The sequence below is a fragment of the Acinonyx jubatus genome, chromosome C1 (assembly GCF_027475565.1).
Source record: "Acinonyx jubatus isolate Ajub_Pintada_27869175 chromosome C1, VMU_Ajub_asm_v1.0, whole genome shotgun sequence".
Classification (NCBI taxonomy): Eukaryota; Metazoa; Chordata; class Mammalia; order Carnivora; family Felidae; genus Acinonyx; species Acinonyx jubatus.
The window spans coordinates 186,614,980-186,639,454 of NC_069381.1; the positions used below are offsets into that span (position 1 = coordinate 186,614,980).

General features: G+C 39.1%; 1 protein-coding gene across 1 annotated transcript; it reads left to right on the plus strand.

Annotated features, from left to right (window-relative positions):
• Positions 1-986: 986 nt before the first annotated feature.
• On the plus strand, positions 987-24,475 carry ICOS (inducible T cell costimulator). Its single transcript, XM_015074128.3, has 5 exons — positions 987-1,160; positions 16,923-17,261; positions 18,327-18,433; positions 19,399-19,483; positions 21,697-24,475. Exons 1-5 carry the CDS (start codon positions 1,103-1,105, stop codon positions 21,735-21,737), a joined length of 630 nt encoding a protein of 209 aa, XP_014929614.2. The 5' UTR covers positions 987-1,102; the 3' UTR covers positions 21,738-24,475.

Sequence of the window (24,475 nt, forward strand, 5' to 3'; positions counted from 1 at the left end):
CAGATTAATGTAATGTTAGCTATATTCTATGTTTTATACATATTACATCTGTATTATTTTACATTTAGTTTTGTACATGTTTTGTGTTAAGAGGAGTATTCCATATAAACACTTACATACATAAAAATCTCCTTATTTATATAATAATTATTATTGTTGTTGTTATTATCTGTTCTATCTCCCCACAGGGATGGAGAGACTACAGGTAGGCTTTTCAACTTTCTTGCTTTCATTTGGGGCTATCGATACAGAATTTCTGGTTTCTACAGACTGCTGTAATATGCAGAGCAGGGTTTAAGTTGGATTAACATGTGATCCATCATTTGGGGAATTACAATCTACAGTGAATGTGATATAAGCATTTGTCAGACCCTTCTGTCGCTCCTCTTCCAGATATATCTTTTATTTCAATTTCTGTAATAATTTCCTTTATTGTTTGTCGTGTTTCAAAGGCTTTCTATCTCTGGAGCAAGTAACACAAGACAGAAAGGTGTCAAAAAATAGGCTATTTATCATGTGGCTATTTTCACATCCTGTTATCCCTAATAACTATTTAAAAAACATTTTTTTAAACGTTTATTTATTTTTGAGACAGAGAGAGACAGAGCATGAACAGGGGAGGGGCAGAGAGAGAGGGAGACACAGAATCCGAAACAGGCTCCAGGCTCTGAGCAGTCAGCACAGAGCCTGACGCGGGGCTCGAACTCACGGACCGCGAGATCACGACCTGAGCTGAAGTCGACGCTTAACCGACCGAGCCACCCAGGCGCCCCGCCTAATAACTATTGATCAGTGGAGTAGGGTGGTTCTGAGAATAAGCATGGTCTCTGTCTCTGGTTTTATTGGAGCCAGGATGAGGGGAAAGTCTGTTCTCAAAATTATCAGCAATCCATGGATTAAGCTGAACCCCATAAGCAGTAATGCCTCTCAAATAGCCATTGACATCAATCGAGAGAGACACCTTCTTGCCTCGATGGTAAGTGTGACACTACATAAACCCTCACAAAACCCACTTCCTTTCCAGCAAATAGAAAACAGTTGAGAACATGAATTCACTGTCAGCTTTGAACACCGGGGAGGATTGTATCTGTTTCTGGCAAACATGAAGTTAGACCTCTGCTATTTCCTTCTCTTCTGCTTTCAAGTTGAAGTCCTAACAGGTAAGTGGCCCATTTAATATTTCTAAGTTATGATTCAAATGAACATGAAGAGAAACCAAAGGTAGGAAAAGTCAGGCGCCAAATAGAAGGGGTTTCTGTTTGTTTTTTGTGTTTTTGTGTTGTGTTGTGTTGTTTTTGTTTTGAAAGCAGCAACAATTACAGAAGAGCCCCCAAGCACTTGGGCTCAGGGTGTCTGTGGCGGTGCAGCTGCTGAGAGCGTGGAGTTTGTACCGCTTCCTTTGATATTGTGTTTTAAGATGAGGAAAAAGGTTTCATCCGACCATTAAAATTTTAAATTACCTGCTTGGAGTTACCTGTGAGTGGATCAAGTCGAAGAGTGGCTTACTGTTCTCAGAGAAAGATGAAAGGCAAAATGACTTGTGTCAACTGAATGAAAATAAAATAGTCTTGGCATTTGGACTGGGAATTCTTTTTGAAGGAGAAAATAAAATGGAAGGGCTTTGAAAAAAAAAAAAAAGGATTTTGATTTTCATCTTATCTGGGTGATCTTGTGTCAGATATGCCACAGGCTGCCACAGAGGTTTTATTTGACGCTAAGCGTCAGGGTCCCTCGAAAAGGCCAAGGAGTAGTGGATGATGTAAAAAGACTCCCTAGCCTCTGGAGACATTAAGGAAAAACAAGCGACCATTCTAAAGTCCTCAATTCTCTCTCTTAGATGGCATATGTCAGACTGTTTGAACGATTTAAATAATGCTACCCACAACTAAATTAATAAACGGGTTTCTGCTGCTTTTAACTTGGTACATTTTTGTAATACTTTTATCCTTCACTCTGATCCATGTTCTTGAGGTTGGCAAAAGCAAAGTGAAATTACATTAGGTTGGAAAGTTCTATTAACACTGAAAGTGAAGGCAGAAATTTAGTAGGTATAATCTTATCTAGCTGGACATAAATTTTGCAGTTGTACAAAGAAATAGATTTTACTTTTCTCTCCAAAAAACTAAAAAGCAAAAGCGGATTGGTCAAATGTTTCATCCTGTGGTAGTTCAAGGTGGCCCAAATGCTCTTAAGTAACGAGGACTGAGGAGTGAACAATCAGAGTCTACTTACAAGTTCCGAAGCCAGCTTGGGACTACTTGCTTGTTCTTAAGGCCTTTTCCACAACCCAGTGAAATCTTTTATTGAACAACAAATGAATAGCTTTGGAATGGATATTTATCCATTCATTCATTTACTCATCTATTCATTCATGCAGCATCAAGCACTTGCCAGGCAGGAGGTACTGTGCAAGCTGCTGTGTGAACAATGATGAGCAAACCCTTATCAGCCCCTGCTCTCGTGACGCTAACTGAATGACTGAGACGTTAATCCAGTAATCCCATGAATTCACTATAGCCAGAATTCAGAGGATGTCACAAAGAATCCTCTCTAGACTGAGTAGATACGGAGGTGGGGTTTGGAAGCAATATTCAAGTCTTTTCTGTGGACGTGGCACTTGAATTAAGATTGGAAGGATAAGAATAAATGGGGAGGATCGTATGAGAGTGAGGAAGAAGATTCCATACCAGGAAAAGAAGAAGTGCAAAGGAGCTGTAGCAAGAGGAAATGAATTAAGGTCAGGAAACTGGAATAAGGTAGATGTGCCTGAAGGAGAGGGGTTTGGGAAGGTAGAAGATGATGCTGGAAAGGAGAGCAGAGAGCAGACCATTGAGACTATATGGGCCATTTAAAGAATTTTGGATTTTTTCCAAGAACATTGGCTCAGGTCGTTGAAAGGTTTGTACTGCCCAAATGAACCCCAGTATGTTAAACCCACTTGGGCCCTTAGAGTTGTTGATAATGTGCTTATTATCAGTCTGATACTTGAATTAATAATCATGTTATTTCTATGGAAGGATGAATCCAACCTAGGTAGAGTTATTTCGAGTTGTTAGACTAAGCTGGTAAAGAAATTGTGCTTCTAGAATGATGTTCATCTTAAGCTCTAGTGGAATAATACCAGAATTCACTCTTACCACACAGAACACTATGCCATGTGACAAGCCATTTTTTGGTTTGACAGGCAGCAAAACAGGCGTGAAAGACTAAATGGAGATTCTAAGTTGCTAACAGTCTCCATGTTCAAAATACCATCACGCTGCATATATCTAGCACCAAACGGTTCTTAAGAGCCTAAAAGAAGTATGCCAAGCACTCGCAGGTCTTTTCTTTTGGCATATTTTTAATCCTCCCAACTAAGTAGGCTCTCTCATCCCACAAAAAGGGGGAGTATTCTTATCTTCAGGTGATGTTTGAAGAATCTCAGACCAGGAAAGGCTGAGTGATTTGTTACATAGTAATTAGTGGCAGAACCAAGATTACAACACAAAATATACCTGACTCCAGATTTCACATTCTTTCCTCATTGTGTTGAAGTAGCAAGAGCTATAACAAATTTTAAAAGGAGAGAAATTCTCAGGTTTACATTTGGTTGATGAGTTAATAGGTTGGAAACCTTGGTGATTTCTAGTCTCTAAAAAAATATTTTTTTAATATTTATTTTTGAGAGAGAGAGAAAGAGACAGAGAGAGAGAGACAGAGTACGAGCCAGGGAGGGGCAGAAAGAGAAGACAACACAGAATTCCAAACAGACTCCAGGCTCCAAGTTGTCAGCACAGAGCCTGACGTGGGGCTCGAACCCATGAACTGCAAGATCATGACCTGGACCAGAGTTGGACGCTCCACCAACGGAACCACCCAGGTGCCCCAGTGATTTCTAGTCTTAACCATTGATCTCAGTGTAAAATTTAACAAAGTCATCATCTTGTGACTCTGGAGTAATAGGAAGCTCCTTGTTGTAAAAGGGTCTGGAAAAAACGTGAACCTCTACCTGGGTTTGGAAGACCCTCTTTCTACACCTTATGAGCAGTGAGAACCATGTGGGTGAGCTTATGAATTCTGATTTCAGAAAGACCACTGTGAAAGCAGCATGGATGCTGCACCTGAGTGGGAATGATGGATGTGAGATGGTGCCTAATAAATGTGCATGTCTCATGATGTGTTCTGGGAAGTGGCTGGGAGGATAACCCTCAGGTGCAAGTTGAGCCTTGCTGTTGATTCCAAGGCATCCAATCTGTGACCCCTGAATTCCATCACCTCAGGAAAAACAGCCCTTTGCTGCCTGCAGACGGGCTCCCCCCTGAGATTAGAGAGAAGCCTGCTGATCCGAGCTGACCTTCAGCCCCTCCCCCACAACCCCCTCAAGTAGTCATGTTGGAGTGTTAAAAACCCAGATTGTTGACTTTTTTCCCCATTGATGAATTCAGGCCATTCCCAGTCAGTGTGATGAGCCTGAAAATCTGATACACTTGATTTTATCCCTTCATTGTCGTGTTTATTTCTATTTCTTTTCCTTTGCTGTTGTATCCTTTTAACTAAGTTTCTTTTAACTTCCTTCTTTGCTTCTGTAATTTGGAAGGTTCACTACACTTCTTAACTGAGTAGTCATTATGTTTAGAGCATCTTGAGTGCCTATTATTGGATTAAAATAATGACAATGGCCTTGCCTGATGTGCTGACTCCACATTCCCCATTGATCTGAGAACTCCTGAAGGTTCTTCCCGTCCCACTCTCACGCTGTCCAGTTAGCACAACCCCACCCCAATCTTGGGCTTTGAAATAATAATTGCAGATCATTGCCAGGTTTCCTCTTACCGTTTTTCTTGTCTGTTTTAAGGATCTCTTCTTCACACTTCCTTCACCTATTTTCAGTGCCAGCACCCCTCTTGCCATCTGCTCCTGTCTTGTGATCTCTGTTTTGATGCAGTGATTAGAAGACTTCTATCATTTTCTGCAGATACCTCGAACTCTGTGAATTCCAGCACGGGTAAAGAAGTCTTTCTTTAACTCTGATGGGTGACCAATATCTTTCCTGGGAATAGGATTCCTGGACTGAAGTCTTTTCTCTGAATTCTCTGTGGATCCCCATCCACTGTCCGCTGGCTTCTAGGGTTACAGGTGAACAGTTCCATGCTACTCTGATTCTTGCTCATTTGTAAGTAACTTTAAAAAAATCTCTAGGATCTTGTATGCTATTTATTTTAATATTGGAATTCAGGAATTCTGCCAGGGCATGCCTAGCTCTGAGTATTTTCATTAATATCGCTTGGGACTGAGTGAGCCTTTTCAATCTGTAGACTTGAGGGTTTTGTTTTGGTTTCTTGTTTTTTGTTTTTTTTTTTAATTTTCAGGGCTATTTTTCTCCCCATAGTTTAATCATATCTTTTTCTTTGTCTTTTTCTCTTCTTTCTAGGAATATCTATTATTCTCATGTACGATCTTGAGTGCCGTGTTTTTTCAGCCATAGTGAACACAGTGGCTTTCGTAATTTCTCATTGTTATTGGCAACCCCCTCAGATGAAGTGGAATAGCATAGTTTTTAAATTGCTAACAGCATATTCCCATTTCTTGGTAGAAACAGAATGTAGGTGTGTAGACAGGGCCTGATTCTCATTTTGGTTTTGCTCACTGTAAGGTGTATAAACTTGTTTGACTTAAAAAAAAATGGCCTCAATATTCGCAGTTGTAAACTGAGCAAAACCCACAACTTATGCTACCTTCCTAGCTTAAGGATAGGAAATTTCTATGCAAACGGATTTATTAAACTTTGTAAATAAAAATCATCTGTAGTCTTTTAATACCCAAGGAAAGGGCCACATTTACTCATGAAAGGCTCATCTGTGCTATTGCTATTCTAATAAATTAAGTCCTTCAAATGGCACTTTTTGGTCATCCTAAGTAAAATAGGACCTTTGGCATTTGAAGACTTCTTATGAAAATTCAAAACTAGGGGCACCTGGGTGGCTCAGGCGGTTAAGCATCTGACTTTGGCTCAGGTCATGATCTTGCAGTTCGTGAGTTCAAGCCCCACATTGGGCTCTGTGTTGCCAGTTCAGAGCCCTCTCAGCCTGGAGCCTGCTTCTTTGTCTCCCTCTCTCTTTGCCCCTCCCCTGTTCTCTCTCTCAAAATCTGAACATTAAAAAATTAAAAAAAATTCAAAACTATATTTTGGAAAGTAGAACTTAAGTATTTAGAAAGTATACAACACAAATGAAAACTGTTAGTCAAAACATGATTTTTTTCATTGCTTTAGCCTGTAAGGTTGATCAAAACAGACCAAGATTTCCAAGTTTAAAGAGAGTCAGATGTTGGGGATATGTCCTCCTCTGGGTCACATATAACATATTGATGCCTGTTTCTACTTTGCATGAGGCAACACTAAGAAAAATCAAGTTGACTCTAGGGACAGTGACAGACTCACGAATTTTGGTTCTGTCAACCACTAGTTCTGATAGTAGCTTTTGTTTGTCGGAGCTGTGTTGACATAGGCATGGCACTTTCAACAAGCAATTAGAGATCATTTTACTATAGCTGTTTTGAATTTGAGAAATCAAACTTTTTACAGCCAACGTTTATATTTTCCTAGGACTCATCACCAAAATGTCCATTCATGGAAAACAACAACAAACAAACAAATCCTCTAGTTCACTCACAAGAAAAGTTGTGTTTATGTTGTACTATGTCTAAAACAAAAATATCACATTATTTCCTGTTTGTACCTGTTGAATGATAACGAAAGTTTGTATGTGTGAATCCATGTTTTTACATGTCTACAGGCAGAGAAGTTACAGAATAAAAGAAGTTTGTCAGAGCAAAGAGCCAGACTTTGTTGCAGATTCAAATACACAGGGTAGCTCATAGCTTAACACATGGTTGTTGAATGAGCATATCTAAAGAAATGCGTTCAGCACAAAGTAATTTTATATCTAAGAAATTATTTTAGGTATTTTTGGTATATGATAACTTTTTAAATCATAGAATACATATGTGGCATCAATGTAAATAGTACTTAAAGTACTTGGGATGATAATATACCCGATACATCTGGAAGGAAAAGAAATATCCAAACATAACTTCCCAATCAAGTTTAATGTTAAAAGCTTCTTTTTTTGTTTCTTTTTTTTTTCAGCAAGTCTCTTTAGCTTCTGGGCTTCAGGTTCTGTAACATTAGGGGGTTGGACTAGATTACTGGACAAAGAGGCTCCTTAAGAATGCAGGCTCTGGTTTAGATTGTCTAGGTTCATATTATGGTTCCACCACATATTGGCTCAATAACTTAGGGCCAGTGATTCAAGCCTCTGTTTCCTCAGAATACGAAAGTTTCCTTAAAATAGAAAATCCAACATAAAAGACTGTTATGAACATCAAATTATGTATTGCATGTAATGCATTTAACAGTATTCAAGAAACTCTCAATGCTTATAAATTGCTGTTGTATTATTATTTGGAAACTTTTGAAAGCTGAAATATTTATTTAACTTCCAGACCTATTAGGCTTCAGAGAATTGGCCAGGTAGCATTCAGTTTGAGTCTTTGTCTTTGGACTGGGAAACAAGTATTCTCCAGTAAACAGAATCTCTTGCTCTGCTTTTCTCATTCTTCTCCTCAGTCCATTGCAGGACATTTGCCAAACATGCTCAGCCTCCATGTTTTTCTATGCATTCATTTATTTTATTGAGCTTATAAAATGTTCTAGCTCCTTGGATGGTTTAGGTGACCATACTACAGTTCTTATCCTTGTGAAGCTCATGGTTAAATGAGGAAGACAGACAAAATAATTATGATCTAAGATGATATGCATTGTAAATACGTTGGTGTAAACAAAGTATTATTGAGAGCATAGAGATAGGTGTCTTTGTCTGGGGTCTCAGGGACCAATTTAAAATGGTTCTTAAAGAATGCATGGGGGTTTCTAAGAAGACAAAGAAGTACCGGGATATTCTAGTTTATGGGAATAGTTTAAGGATGTGAGAAGAATGGCCAAAAATTTAGTATAGGTGGACCATATATGGTCCACAGATTGTGAAAAGAGCTGGTGTCATGCTAAGAAAATTGATTTTTTACCTCATAAGTAACAATATAATAGAGACTTTAGGCTGGGGAGTGAAATGCTTTTTAGGAACACAATTTTGGAAGCAGCATTGAGGATGGATTTGGAAACGGAGAGACTGCTGCTGAGGCCAGTCAAGAAGCTTCCACAGAGGAGGGAAGACACAAAAATGCCTTGGATTGGCAACAGAAATAGAGAAAAGCAACTGAATTCAAGAGATATCCTTGAGCTAAAGTCAACGGGACTTAGTGGCCAATTGGATCAGGAGAACCAGAGAGAGGGAGGTATGAGGAAGGGGGTCAGACTAGTGACTCCCTTAAATGACAAGGTTTGGGTTTGGGAGTGAATATTGAGTTCAGGTTGGAAATGTTATTCTTGATCTATCAGAGGAAACCAGATAGAGATGTTGAAAGGAAACTGGTGGCAAAGGACTGGAGCCAAGGGAAGGGGTGGCTGAGATAAAGGTGAGTGTTACTAGAGTAGAGAGGAGAGCTGGAGCCTTCAGTGTAACAAGCTCACCCAGCCAATGCCTTGTCTATGTGCCCAAAGGAGGGATGGGAAGTAATGTGGATATTCTTGGGTGCCAATAAAATTCTTTCTCCCTCCCCTTCTGTGTAAGAGACTTGTAATTTAATCTCATGCAATTTCCCTGGTGGGGCAATTTTAAATCACTGACAGTGAATTAACTAGGAAAGTAACTTGTTTGCAACTTAACTGTTACTTCATGAATATTGCGACAAAGCTTTATAGCATATTTGATATTCTTCTGTTTTTATGAAGAAAGTTTTTACTAGAAGAAAATCATTTTTCCATATTTTTCTTATTCTATAATAGGATACACACTTTAGAGGACTGAGGGTTGTTTTATCCCCCCAACAAATTTCCTTGGAGAGTAAAAACAATACACATGTGTGTGTGTGTGTGTGGTATGTGTGTGCGCGCGCACATGCACACACACGCACCACACACACGCACGCACGCGCTCTTTTGGCTTTTTGATTTTCTCCTCACTTCTTCACATCTTTTGTCTTTGTTAGGAAGTTAGATCAGATTGGGTTTATTTTGTTTATCCTCCCTACTCACTTCAATCACTTCTTTGGAGTATGGATGCCTTTGAATAGTAATGTAAGTATAGAAATGATGCGTGTATAAAAATATGTAATCAGGATTCTGAAAGTTTTAGCCAGTAGACTCGTAAAAAATGACAATACTTTGATTAAAGGTGAAAAAAAGTGGTAAATGCACATTGTTTTAAATGCCAACATTTCTTAGTAAAAGATAAAATGTAACAAACCCTAAATAAACGTTGCAGTTTTTAGGACTTCACCTCTTATGTCACACTCATGTGCCGTGCTAAGCTAAAGTTTATTGTTTGATTACAGAAAACATGTTTAATAAGCACTATCAATAATTGCATACTCAGGAGATCTTATCTTTCTATCGCTCTGAGACCTTTGTGGAGGTTTGTGGTTAGAAGTCTGAGTTAAGGAGAATGAAATAAAATTACTGTTTTGTCTCACACCCCCTGCAGTTGTGTGGGTTTTCTAAAGTGTTTTTGCCAAAAGATTTCAACAGGGGATAATACAACTGCTTACAAGGAGTCCTGGCAGGATGGGTTCCAGTAAGGCCATCTTATACTATAGAAATGGAATGGTTTAGATATTTAAAAACAAAAAAAAAAACAAACAAAAAAAAACCGTACAAATAAACTCTTCTGAGCCACAGTACAATTCTCAGGAGAATGATCTTTTCTTCTGATTTTTTTTTTTTTTTAACAACCTCCACAGTTCCCACGCCCAGGGGATACCAATGTTCTTATCCCTTAAATAACTTGAAAACCTAAAGAAATCACCTAATGTAAGGACTGTGATTTTACTCTTGGAAACATTAGTCCACTGATGTCAAGAGTAAAGTTATAACAATCATAGTTAGCAGCAGGTAACAGGTTGTACCCTTTAGACATGGTAGTCTATGTGATTAAGAAGACACAATACCTGTTCTCCAGAGTACTTATAATCCAGGAGTACTAACAAGTAAACAGATATGGTAGCAAAACAAAAACTAATACTTAATATTTAGATTTTAAGACCCATTACTCGGAGTCAAGAGGACATATTTCTATTGTGTTTTAAATAATGTATTAAGTGCTGAAAGATATAGCATGGTGTTTTATCCTAAGTCACTAACATGCTGTAGTTATGAAACATCTGAGTGTATTAGAAGAATCATTGGTCCAGGGGCCCCTGTCTTGGCCATACATTGGGCAATTTTAAAGACTGTGCACTCTGGAGGATCTAAATAATCAACCAGGTTTAAACTTGTCCTCTCCTCTGTAGAGAATCATCAATCATCTAAACAAGTCTTTATGAACCTAGTAGATATTTAAAGAGAAAGAATCTGTTTCTTCAGAGCTCAGAGAGAATTTTCTTTAGAATCTGACATTCCATTTCAGGAGATACCCTTCATGCTTGATTATACATTTGCATGTACTTGCTTCTAGAAGAAGGACAACGTGGCATAGCTAATCATGAGATCATGTTCAGCAATGAGCTATGGAATCCTGAGCAAGATACTCACTTTTCTGCCCCAAGTCTAGCTTGATAAATGTAAATATAAAATGAAAGGCTTAACTGGATCATTTCTGAGAGCCTTTTGGTTCTTACATTGTATATTCTATTCATCGCCCCAGATTTATAACATCACCGAAATCTACATATTCATTAGTTCATCTCTGTGTCTAATAAATATTTATTATGACTTACTACATACTACAGATGTTATTGTAGATAGTTGGGATGGATTGGTGAAGGAGATCAACAAGGTACCTGATTTTAAATAGTGGGGTAAACCTGATGTAACAGTGGGGTAGCCAGACAATAAATAAGTAAATAAATAAACCAGATTATTTCAGGCAATGAAAAATATTTTCTCTCAGTAATAGGACAGAAATGACTTGGGGGGTGTACTTTGGATTGAGTGGTCAGTGGTCGCTAAAGAAGTAGTAGTTATGTGAAGACTGGAGAGAACATTCTAGATGAAAAACCAACAAATTCGAAGCCCAGGGGACCAGCTTCTTATATTTGAGGAATAGAAAGAAGAGCAGTATGACTGCAGCGTAGTGAGTGACTGCTATAAAATGGTGTTGGAGAGCTACGTAGGTCATGCAGGTCATGGAAACTAGGCTGAGGAGTTGAATTTAATTCTAAGTGAGATTTATATTTCATAAGCAGGGCAATGACACAATCTGTGAATGTTAGAAGATCATTCTGGCTTCCCTGAAGAGAATAGATGGTAAAAGGGCAGAAGTGAGAGCAGCAAGTTAGGAGACTCTTGCAGTCCTAAAGAGAGATGATATGGTTTGGCCCAGTTGAAGTTTAGATGCAGGAGCAGTGGATAGACTCAACCAGACATAAAACAGAAGTACAGGAAGTTAGGCCTTCTTCCCATAGACAGACTTTAACATGATCCTGTAAGCTCAGTCTGTAGTGATCACTGTCTCGCTTCATGTGGTTGCCTGCTTCCATTACCCACCCCTTGGTTGTTGCTAGTGGCACTTCAACCGTAGATTAAACCCAGAATCTTTTCTGCACCCAAGAAGTTATATTTCCTGTGGACAAATAATCTAACCTGTCTGCGTCTTCAGAAAGAATTGGACTTGTATAATTTCTAAGTTTACCAGGTCTAATTGTTTATGATGCTGAGTGGGGGTTGAACCATGTTACAAGAAACACAAATGTGAAGGAGAAGGTGTTTTGGGGAGTCTGAAACACAGACAGACAGTGTCTATGAGAACTTAGATGGAGATGATATGTTAGGGAGGAAGGTGAGGAACTTATCAAAGACTGTGGGAAGGGAGATTTTGGAAGATGATTTTATAAGAAGTGGTATGTAAAAAAAAAAAGTAAGCTGAGATAAAGGAAGAAAGAACAGAAGAAAGATTGGTGAGGGGAACTCTCACAATTTTTAACTTCTGGTACAGCAGAGGAACTGATCAAACAGATCTGACACTCAACCAAAATGAACACTGGCTATAAAAATTGGTGTTATGACACCAGCACTCCCAGTTGAATATTAGATCTGGAGATGAGAAGATCCAGGAAGGGTGAAGAAAAGATTCTAGTTGTTTCTGCAGTTATAAGAAACCAATACATTCTGATTTTCCTTAAATTATCTGCCTACCCGCTAAATGCTTTAGCCATGGTTATAGGAATGATCTCCTTTTGATAGTGTTTTTTCACATGTCTCCAAAGGCTAAGGAGCATTTTTAATCAGGTACTGAAGCATATCTGTTCTACAAGTGCCAAAGTAATTATGAAGCACTTGATTAAATGTCATACCTGCTTCTTTTAATTGAACACATTCAAATTGCAGACTTAGAGTTGTCAAATGGTTTTCCAGATGAAAAGCTTAAGCATTGGTTATGTAGAAACATAAGTCAGGCTTCTTATCACTATCTTTAATAATAAAAAGCCCACCTAGATTAAATATGATAAAGTGAACAAGTCAGAGTGCCCAGAAGAAATGACACTTTGGAATCCCCAGCTACTCCTCTGATGTCAATGGCACACATCCTTGGCATTATCACTCAAGAAAAACTTAGGTAGTCTTCTTAGCCCTACCTAAACACTTTCACAGGCAAGGAAGATAGTCTCATTCAATTTATTTCTCCTGACCCCCCTGGAATATCCCAGTAAGATTCTGGAACAGAGAAGACTATTGGGACAACAACAAAGTAATAGCTTATCTTGCAATCTTCTTTGGATAGGTTTTGATCCTGGATCCCTAGTGAGTAAGTGTTGGAAAGAACTTGAAGATGTTTTAGTACTTCCTTATTTCACAGATGAAGAGACCAAAGTCAGAGGGGTACCAGAGTCACAGACTTGCTATAGCAAGGCCAGAATTTTCCTCTCATTTCCTTGGGAATCACTGCGTTGCATCTTCCACTACTCTGCACTGCTGATCATTACCTTTCATCTTGTGTTGGGTTGTGGGTCATAGTGTGGGCATGGGGCAGAGAAGAGAAGCTTATGACAAAACATCTTCAGAAATACAAGATAGGGCATCTATGTCTATGTGTTTACATGGTGGCCACAGACACTTTGGCCCCAAGATCTCTGTGGTTTACTTGCTGCCATTCTAAAGTCCTGGGAAAATTTGCTCTGGACATTTTAAAAAAAATTTTTAAATATTTAGTTTTGAGAGAGAGAGGGAGAAGGGAGGGGGAGGGACGGAGGGAGGGAGGGAGGGAGAGAGAGAGAGAGAGAGAGAGAGAGAATGAATGAGCAGGCGAGGGGCAGAGAGAGGGAGACACAGAATCCAAAGTAGGTCCCAGGCTCCGAGCTGTCAGCACAGAGCCCGACATGGGGCTCAAACTTGCAAACTGTGAGATCATGATCTGAGCCAAAGTTGGATGCTTAAATAACTGAGCCACCCCCCTCCCCCTTCCCCCGCCGGTGCCCTGGACATTTCTAAAGAAACTGAGAACCAGCCCACTGATTTTATTCTCTGCAGGAGAATACAGAGTCCTAAACATCAGAGCAATAGTCATGCAGCATAATTTATTTTCACATAAATAAGTCCCCAAGAAAATCTTTCATTTTAATCTAATGTAGACTGCATATATATCCATGCTATCAGTTATTTCCTTTTGCCTTTTGCTTACATTGTTTCCTCTATTTTTAAAATGAAGACAAGCATTATTTTCCTTCTGTATAGTTACAAATTTTTGTTCTAGAACAAGACATCTATACAGAAGACTGAACATCAGTGCACAATAAATAATTATAAAGCATACTACCTTGCCTGCATAATCACCACATCTCAAGAAATAAAACACTGTCAACACACAGAAGCCTTTCTACCCCCTGGGTTTTGCTTCCTGATCCAACATTTCCTTCCCTTTATGTAAAACCATTAGACTGAACTTTGTGATATCCATTTAGGTTATATTTTCTATTTAAAATTTTCTTAGTGTTTGTTTATTTTTGAGAGAGAGAGACAGAGACGGAAACAGAGCATGAGCAGGGGAGGGGCAGAGAGAGAGGGAGACACAGAATCCGAAGCAGGCTCCAGGCTCTGAGTTGTCAGCACAGAGCCCTACACGGGGCTCGAACTCACGAACCAGGGGATTATGACGTGAGCAGAAGTTAGACACTTAACTGACTGAGCCACCCTGGCCCCCTGTTTCTATTTTCTTAGTCATTAGGCAAGAAATCACAACAAGCATACTTCACTTACCAAAGTTTCTCATTATACATACCTTTACTATTTCACTTTGTTTTTTATTGTTGATGTTGAGACATCACCTGCCAGTCTAATAGTTCCTTCTCTGAAGGTAAAATGTCTCTTTTCTATGGCTGCTTTTAGGATTTCCATTACGATGTATCTAGATGTGCACATTTAAAAAAAAATCTGCTAGGGATTTGTTGGGATTCTTGAATCTGGATGATGACTGCACTTCAAATAATTTTTCTAACCTAATTTTTTAGTTCATCAATTCTCTCTTTAGCTCTAATATGCTTTGAAAATACCCATGGAATTTTTAATCATAGTATGGATTTTGCCAGTTGTATTTGATTCTTTTTCAAATTAGGTTTTTTGTTTGTTTCTTTTAGTTTCCTTTGCTTTGCAGAGGCTATTAGAAGTTTGTCTTTTACTGCCTTAAATGCCGTAAGCCCCGTTGTTTGTTTTGGGATCTGACAATTCAAATATAGGACTTTAAGGGGGCTTTGTTTCTGTAGTCCATTGTTTGTTTTGTTTCCTTGCATGTCTGATTAATTTTTTTGGTGTGCTGGTCATTGTTTTTAAATATTATTTGTGGATAGGATTTGAGGCCTACGATGGAAATCTTTCTTCCTAGAATAGTTGCATTTTTACTCTCAGTAGCCTAAGGGTAAGAATGATCCAAAATGACCCCGAACAAAATTCAAGGATTTAGGTTTTCTGGACCATTGAAGTGATTTGAGCTGGTTTCCTTCTGGTTTAACTGGAGTCCAAGAAGGGAACCGTTTGAGATCCCAACTTACGGAGGAGAGGATGGCCTTCTAGGTGTCTCACTTTGAAGACTCTGGGAGTTGAGGCATGAAAACAAAAATTTGAAGCTGGGAGAACAGCAAACACTCAGAGTAAAAGCAGCTTCTAAACTCTGCTCATCTCTCTGAGTTCTGGTTCTTCAGATTTAACCCACCAATTTCTTCTCTTTGCTAAACCTTCTTGAGCCTTTTAATAATATTTTTTAGACCTCTTGTTCAGCAGTTTTGGTTGTTTGGGTGTGGGAATTTGTTGGAATCTGGGTGGTCATAACCAAAACACTAGAACACTTAGGCATATTTTCACAGTCAAATCTCCAAGTTGAAAATCTGTCCCCTTGTAATATGGAATCTAAATTAAAGAGATCTAAATTAAAGCCTGTGGATATTAAGAAAAAGAAGTGACTGTGCTAAATCTTAAATAAAATTAGGACAATTAGTGCAAGCAGAGTTGTGGCAGGTGAACCAACCTGCATCATGTTTAGTCATATCATAAATTAAAGTTCTTTCAGAAAGCAACATGGCAATACGTAGCGCCATAACATGTTTAAACAGTTTGACTAGGTCATAAAAGCAAAGTGCTAAAAATCACCCTAATATTCAACACTGGAATGCTTTAACAAATTACATATTAACATTATGTCCTAATATACATACAGTCATTAAAAAGGATGACTGTGACAACTATGTAAGAAATGGAACTTTTATGATATATCATTAAGTGACAATAGCAGAACACAAAGAAATAGGTCTATAAAACAAGGGTATATCTGGAAGATAGAGGGGAAATATACACAGATAGTATGTCTATTTCACAATAGGGCTGGACAGCTTTTTTTCCTTCAACATTCTTTTTTTACTTGCTATATTCTCTTTAAGAATAAAGACAGATTTCAAAACTTAAGCAAAAAACTTTCATGCTAATAATTTTCCTAATTTCAGTGAGAAACTTTCATATAAAAAAAAAGGAAAAAGGAACAGAAGAGAACAGTTACTTATAACCCAGTAACTCAGAATCTGCAACCAGACTAAAACCATTTTGGCTCCTTCCTTGTGTGACCTCGGTGTAGCTTTCAAAAATACCCTTGGCTTCCTAGAAAGCTTAAGATGTATTGGAAAAAAAAAAGAAAAAGAAATTGACAAAAATCTGGTGCCTTACCATTGTCATCAGACCTTGATTCAATTCTCAATGGATCAGATTCAGAGAAGATACATTTCTATCATTTGAAAATGATTCATCTGTTGTTTTACTCTCTGACAGGAGGGTATAGTGTAAATATATATTTATATATAATTGTTCATTTTTTAGTTTAAGCTATTTTTCACTTTTTAAAGTTTTTTTGTAAGTTACATCTTTCCTCAAATTTCGTCCCAAATCTTCCTTTGTTTGACAAAGTGCTAATCCTCCTTCAATTTCAATTTTAAAAATCAAAAGGGCATTATTTGATTCTATAAACAAAATTAGAACCCAACCCCCCACCTTTATTTGAACAGTACTCCCTTCCTAGCATTAGTTCAGATGTTTTACTACATATTTGTTTATCATCTGTCTCCAATATAAAAGCATAATCAGATAATATGGTGCCTGCCCTGTGTAAATATATTATTTAATATATTACATATTATATACTCATATGTAACAAGCAAATTTCTGGTCAGGTTATTTTCGAGGGCAGAGTTTTATTTGTTGTCCTGTTCTTCTTTTGGTTGTGAAATTCTTTCATTTTGGTGCAATAGAGGTGACTTTATGAAGAGAAGAGATAAATTTTGTGCTCAAATACAACTAATAGAGTAACATCTTCATAAAATGTCACTTTTGCTTTGTTTTCTTCCTTTTTATCCAGGAGAAATCAATGATTCTGCCAAGTCCGAGATGTTTACCTTTCACGATGGAGGCATACAAATTTCATGCAAATTCAGTGAGATTGCCTTGCAATTTAAAATGAAGTTGCTAAAAGGGACGGAAGTACTCTGTGATCTCACTAAGACAAAAGAAAGTGGTAACACGGTGTCCATTAAGAATCTGAAATTCTGTCAAACTCAGTTATTCAATGACAGTGTCTCCTTTTTCCTGTATAATTTGGACAATTCTCATGCCAGCTATTACACCTGCGAACTGTCAATTTTTGATCCTCCTCCTTTTCAGAAGAAGAATATTAGCAGAGAATATTTGAATATTTATGGTAAGACACTGTTTTCATCTTTCAGACTTAAGAGTACGTTCCCATTTAGCAGCTTTTCTCACTAATGAAAACAACTAAGCAAATGACTATTGTTTAAAGTTTATTTATTTATTTTATTTTGAGAGAGAGAGAAAGAGAGAATCCTAAGGAGGCTCCACACTGTCAGTGCAGAGCCTGACATGGGGCTTGAACTCACGAACTGTGAGATCATGACCTGAGTGAGCCAAAACCAAGAGTTGGATGTTTAACCCACTGAGCCACTCAGGTGCCCCTAAGCAAATAAGTATCGTTTGTGGAGTTCATTTTGGTGCAGTTGATGGCAATAATTTATCATAAAAATATGCAAGAGATAATTTATTATTATTAATAATTAGTATTAATCAGTAATATGCAATTTGATCACGTAACCTGTTGAGTTAGAAATAGGTTACGTTGGGGCGCCTGGATGGCTCAGTCGGTTAAGTGTTTGACTTTTGATTTCGGCTCTGGTCATGATCTCATAGTCCACCTTCTAGAGATTCTCTCTCTCCCTCTTCTGCCCCTCCTCCTCGCACTCTCTTTCTCCCTCTCCAAAAAACAAAAAAGAAAAGAAAAAATAGGTCATGTTGTCTTTAAAACGCATAGGCCATTAAAAATCAGGAAAAAATGTAAGACAATTACCCAAATCTGTGGCCTAATGGCCATTGGCTCTAGTCATGTAAAACTTAAGGTTTTGGTTAGTGTTGGTTTTGTGGAATCAAGTGAGGGGATTGAAAGCCATAGTTTTATACCATTACTTTTCCTACTTAGTCTTCTACAAAAATATAGACAGAAAAAGTCCTTCCTAGTAACCACATTTGTAATCATTTATGTGCATAGAATCTTTCAGGTTTTAGTTTTTAAATGCTTGCTATAATACTGAGATGGTGTTATATACTGTGCATTGGATTCCATGATTGTAATGAAGGCAAACTGCATTTGATTAAATCACTTTTTTGAATTTGGTAAAAGAACTTGTGATTCGGCACCCAAAAGGGAGATTTGTTTCTCACAGTTTTTCCTTAACATGTCTCCTTTCCAATCCAGAATCACAGATTTGCTGCCAGCTGAAGTTCTGGTTACCCATAGGGTGTTCAGCTTTTGTTGTAGTCTACATTTTTGGATGCGTATTTCTTTGTTGGCTTACAAAAAAGGTGAGCAATGTCTCTATTTTTCTCGCCTCTGCTTTCCTGAAGAATATCAGTAGTTACTTACTCAAAGCACCTACTGTTCTTGCCAGAGTGATTTGATTAACAGACATTTTCTTTTCCATAAGATAGGTCTACTAACTACTAACTTGGAACAGAAGCTTATTCTATAGCTGCTTCATTCTAAAAAAGGATTTGAGGGCTTATGGAAAGAGCTGTTATTATTATTATTCAAAAAAGATAAGGGAATTGGGGCCAAGAAAACATAAAAAGTCAGGACGAAGATTGAAACATAAAAATAGATGCTTCTGACTTCTGAGAATCATTAAATATGGGCTGCAAATTTGATTCTAAGTTTCCAGAGTCAGGACAAAGATGAAACAGTTTCGTTTCACTCAACTTGTCAGTTAAACAATCAGTGAGAAAGTCTTATAAGGTGTCAGTCTTAGCTGAGAAGTAAATGGCCAACTTCTTTCCATGGCTAAGTTGTTAGGACTGTTTTTGAAGAAGACCATAGAAAAACTAGGAAGAGAATTCAACAATGACAAAACAATCTCTCTGTGCTGGGGGGTGTTATTTCCAGTCTTTCATAATATAGGTTCTCAATGAGAGAACTTACACCATTCTGCATTTTACACAGGTATCAGTGGCCAGACCATGGGTGTATCTGTGCCAGAATGGAATTCAAAAAGAGAGATAAAGAATAGAGTGAGATAGGGCTCGCTATCTAAATCTACAAAAGAAGGGAACAATAAAAACAAAAATGAGGGAGGAAATTCAGCAGAAGGGTCTTTTTATTTAAAGCCCTTTTCATATTGGTCTCCTACTTAGCTGGAAGTCAGGAGCCTACACCACATGCTAATGCTTTTGTCGCATATCACTTCAACCAAGAATAGAAAACAGTGAAAAAAGACTAGGGATGGAGATGAGGAAGAGCAGCTGACAAACCATGTTTCTGACTTCTCTTTCAGAAGTATCGATCCAGTGGGCATGACCCTAACAGTGAATACATGTTTATGGCAGCAGTGAACACAGCCAAGAAACCTGGCCTCACAGGTATGGCTCCATCTGGGGGTTTGGGTAGAGCAGAGTGTTCTTCACAGTATGCTTGGAATTTTAACTTTTTATTTTATTTATTTTTAAAGTTTATTTATTTTGACAGAGACAGAGAGAGAGAGCAAGTGAGCACGTGTATGAGCACAAATAGGGGAGGGGCAGAGAGAATCCCAAGCAGGCTCTGCACTGTCAGCTCAGAGCCTGATGCGGGGCTCCATCCCATAGAACTATGAGATCATGACCTGAGCTGAAATCCAAGAGTCAGATGCTCAACTGACTGAGCCACCCATGTGCCCTTAATTTCTTATTTTAAAGGAAGGCCAAATGTCTCTCTGGCCTCATTTTAGTCTTTTCTGTGGAAATTTGAATTTTTCACTTCAAGTTTATCCTTTTCTGCAGTACACTGCAGACAAACAATGTATTTGTAAACCACTATTAAAAAATAAACGAGCAAAGGATCCATAAAACCACTATTGTATCACCGCAGTTTTCTAATTGGTATTTCAAAAGCTAGCATGATTCTAAGTCTTCCTTGGTAAAAAGTTCTCTAATTCACCTGATAAGCAGTTATTGGAGATCAGTGAGGTACAAATTGCTGAGTAAGGAGCTGTGGGAAATGCAGGGGTATATGAAGGATTTTGGACAGAGATTTGGAAGAGAGATCTGGGCTGGTGCTACCAGGGGAAGGAGGAGGAGGAGCTGGTGAGGCTCTTGCTATTCTGGTGAAAAGAAGGTGGAGGGAGAGAGGGCCCGGATGGCTGCACAAGGCCAGTTAGGTGCGACCTTTGACTTTTCCCATTCAGAGCGAACACTGTCAGTTTGAGGTTCATCAAGCTGAGGAGCATCTAGAAAGTCTAAAGCATCCCTTGTGGAAAATTTGTAAGTCTTATGCCTTTGAGGTTGCGACGAGAGGAGATATGTGATGAGACAGAAGGCCCCGAAGTTCTGCCACCATTCAGTGGTAAAGGACTTGTATAAAAAGGATGCAAACAGCACCTGTAATCATGGAATTAAAGCATGGGAAGGGATCTAAATGCTCCTTCAGTCTATCTCCTCATTTTTTGGATGAGAGAAGTTGATGCCCAGGATGTTCAGTGACTCTTTTGGTTCCCTAGAGATTTCCCACCATAGCTTTGTCACTAACAAAGAGCATGCATTTCTTTACTTGCCTATTAAAAAAAATCTTTTCTTTTAATCCCTGTGCGTGTTATAATGTGTCTGTTTTAGTTTGGATCCCTGAAAAAGCAGACCCCGAGACAGAGACTTGGGTAGAAGTAGTTTATTTAGAAGGTGACCCCAGGGAAAACGGGTAAGGGAGCAGGGAGAGTAAGACAGGCAAGAAGGAAAAGCAAATGGAGATTGCATTACTGAGATCTCAGCTGGAGGCCACAGAACCTCTGAGGAGTGTACAGGTGTCTCCAAGAATTGTTCTTCTGAAGGATGGCAAGTGGGGTATTTATCCAGTGGATCCCATCCCCACTGGGTTGGAGTTGCCTGTAGGGTCCACGAACTTTCCCTCATCCATCCTGGAGCCATGCTCTATGCTTGGCTCCCAAGTCTACAGAGAAATCCCTGAGACAGAAAGCAGAGTAATGCATGGTGGGACTCTTGTGCTAGAATGGACAGCATGTACAGAAGTGTCTACCCCAGCTGTGGCTGGGATCAGAGTCGGGCTATTTCACATCCCACCTACGAACTGTAATCACTAAAAACGGCCATAGTGTAAGCTTCTTGAAGGTAGGTGGGTCTCTCCTCTGTATTCTGAAAGCAATATGCATACACAAGTTCAAGCAGAGCATGTCTCAGCACCTCTGTCAAGTATTTATTGCATGATTATGTAAGTAGTACCAGGCCACGTGATCTGTGTTGGGTAGAGAGAGGGGAGACTCAAGCAAGTCCTGGTCTTCAGTCTGTAATGTCATTGGGAGAGCTAATGTGTTTACATAGAGGGCAGAATCATACGATAGTGTCAAAAGTCCTCAGTTGTGAAGTCGAGAGTTCAGGTCATGTTTATTACGGGAGTTAAGAGGAGGCTGGGTAAAACTTCACGGCAAATATGGAGCTGGTGCTGAGTCTTGAAGCATAGAGTTTGGATGGTGTGTGTGTCTGTGTGCGTGCATGTGTGTGTACAAGAGTCAGATGAAAGGGACAAACTTGTTGAAGGGAATTGGAACAGAGTGCCTTTAAAAATGTTGTGCTACATTTTGTTATAGGTGTGACTCATAATTTGGAACTTTGTGGCACCCAGGCATGAACCACGTGGGCCAGGTCCCCTCTGACTTGAAGCGCAAGAGTCCCACGTCCCCTGGACCACAGAGAGTCAGACTTGATTTGAGTACATGCATCTTCTGCTGGTGTTCTGTTCAATCTGGACTAGTGACTATCGGTCAACAGGGGTTTTAAAAGGCTGCTTCGGTACTGTTGAGTTATCAAAAACACCCTCTTGCAACTAGTTTTACAGAAAGCCCAGCTCGTGTGTGCTCAACAAATAGACCTCACTGGGATGGAATTCCTATCTTCATATCTGCTTCTAGCAATGCACCAGCCAGGAGAACAAACACATCTCCAGATATTTTAAAAAGATGCCATGGGTACCGAATCTGCAAAGCAAATGGGCCGCCAACGGCCAGTATCTCTCTGCACTTCACTTATAGACTACCTCTTCTTCCTCTAGGGCTGAGCATTCCTTTTTAGCCACACAGTAGGGGAAGGTGCTTCAAAATTATAGCTATTTTATTTCTGAGGTATCAACATGTAATTGTACTATTACAATAGGTTAGTGCACAGTACTCTTTTCCAACATCTGAACCCCAGTCCTCTATTCCCAAGAGTTTAGATGCCTTCTTCTGCCTTCAGTTTTCCTTTTTAAAATACTCTACATGACTACTTGACAAGCATTCTGTTAAAAAACAGTTTTTTGTAATGTTTATTCACTCTTGAGAGAAAAAGAGCATGAGCATGGAGGAGCAGAGAGAGAGGGAGACACAGAATCTGAAGCAGGCGCTAAGCTCTGTGTTGTCAGCACAGAGCCCTACACAGGGCTGGAACTCACAGACCGTGAGATCATGACCTGAGCCAAAGTCGGCGCTTAACTGACTGAGCCACCCAGGTGCTCCGACAGACATTCTTGAGTAGGGAGCTTTATCTACATTTTCCCCCTCTGCTGCTCAATAAAACACATATTATATGCATTTAATTGTAGCCCAATGAATATAATTTGCCTATATTTTCCCTACAAGAATATTTTTGTTCCAGAAAGACCTCTTATTTTCCCAAAATTCAGTTAAAATGATTTACTTTGTTGACTTGTTTCTACCACATTAGTGGTAGAAAACATTGCCTAGAATCAGAAGTGACTTTATTGTATGAGTCTGTTTTCTATCATTATCTATGTTTTCATGGTGCTATTAATTCCAAGCGAGGCTGTTTCTATAGGTCATCTTAAAATTGCAAACAAACAAACAAACCCACAAAACCGTCTTTCACTGCCCAACATTGTCCCGGGGGGTAGAGCCAATGATCCATTTAGTGGAAAGCTGTAGTTCCTGGAGGTCACTGACTGACTACAACCCAGATGACCTCCTGGCTTGACAGGTTGAAATGGCCCCATCAGCCTGGAGCAGCCATCCAGACCTGGGTGAAATTGCAAGGCTCGAGAGACTCCTGTGAGCCAAGGACAACCAGCTGCTCTTGCCCCCAGAAGCTGACGTCACCCTGGGGACCATGGTGAATCTGCCTGCATTTGTACCTCCAGGGTCTTGGAGGAGGCACAGATGTGCCAGGGAACATCAGCAGGATTCCTTCTCCTAGAAACTGGCCCTGGCCCTTCTAGATAGTCTTCCTTTGAATGCAATTTGGCTGGAAAGATTCTTAAATACATATAATATGTGATTGGTCTTAGCTGGAATATTTTCTCTGCTTCCTGTTTGCATGCCCAATGCTTCTGAAGCAGCCAATGTATGTGCAACAACATTTTTAACCTTAGGTAAAGTTGGGCTATTCAGTAGTTTTAAAATTGGTAGGTGCCTGTGTCTAGTTTACTTTAAAAGTGAGACCAGATATGTCATTACGCATACTTATATTCTTGTAAGCGTGCGTAATGATGGATACGTACAGTACAGTACTGCATTTGTAATTTGAATCAAGTTTGGTGGTGTTTTTCCAGCTGACTTGGACAACCTTGTTGGCTCTGCAGAGCTGTTCCCTGAGTTGTTTGCAGATTCGGGGGTGGGGGGTTGGAGTGGGGAGTACAGCCTTCATTGGGGTCCACCTGGCCTGGTTTCCATACTGTGCTCTAAAGCATCCTCATCCTCAGCACTGGACATTTCGAAGTGGATTATTAAATGATACAATTTCTATGAAATAAAGACTTGTTTTAAGAGGAGCTACTCATGAAATAGATTTTAGCAGTAGTAGGAAATTAAGGAATAAACATTTGATATTCAGCAACTGAAAATACTCAGAGTGTTTTCTTGGGGGAAGGAAACGGTTCCCTTAGGTGTAGCTAGCACTTGCAAATTTGACCCTATCCTTGAAGGTGGTTACACGGCTCGGAACAGTCGCTCATCATTTTTTTTTTTTTTTTTAAATATTGGAACAACCACAAACTTACATAAAAAAGTTGGAAGTACAGCAGAAGAACTCTTCTTTTCCTCATTAAGTTTCTAGCCTGATGCCCTATCACCTCTGGACATAAGTATTTTCTACACACAAGAACACTCATTTATCCAGAACCACAATGCAACCATCAACATCGGAAAATTAACACTGATACATGGCGGCCATCTCACCCTCAAGCTGTATTCGGGTTTGTCCAGGGGTCCTCCTAATGTATTTTATAGCAAAAGATTATGTTCACAATCCCTTTTTGTATTTGGTTGTCACGTCTTTGCAGTGTCTTTCAAGTCTAGGCAGTTTCTCAGTCTAGACTTACATGGCCCTGGCTCTTTTGAATATTACAAGCAGTTATTTTATAGAATGCCCCTTGCTTTG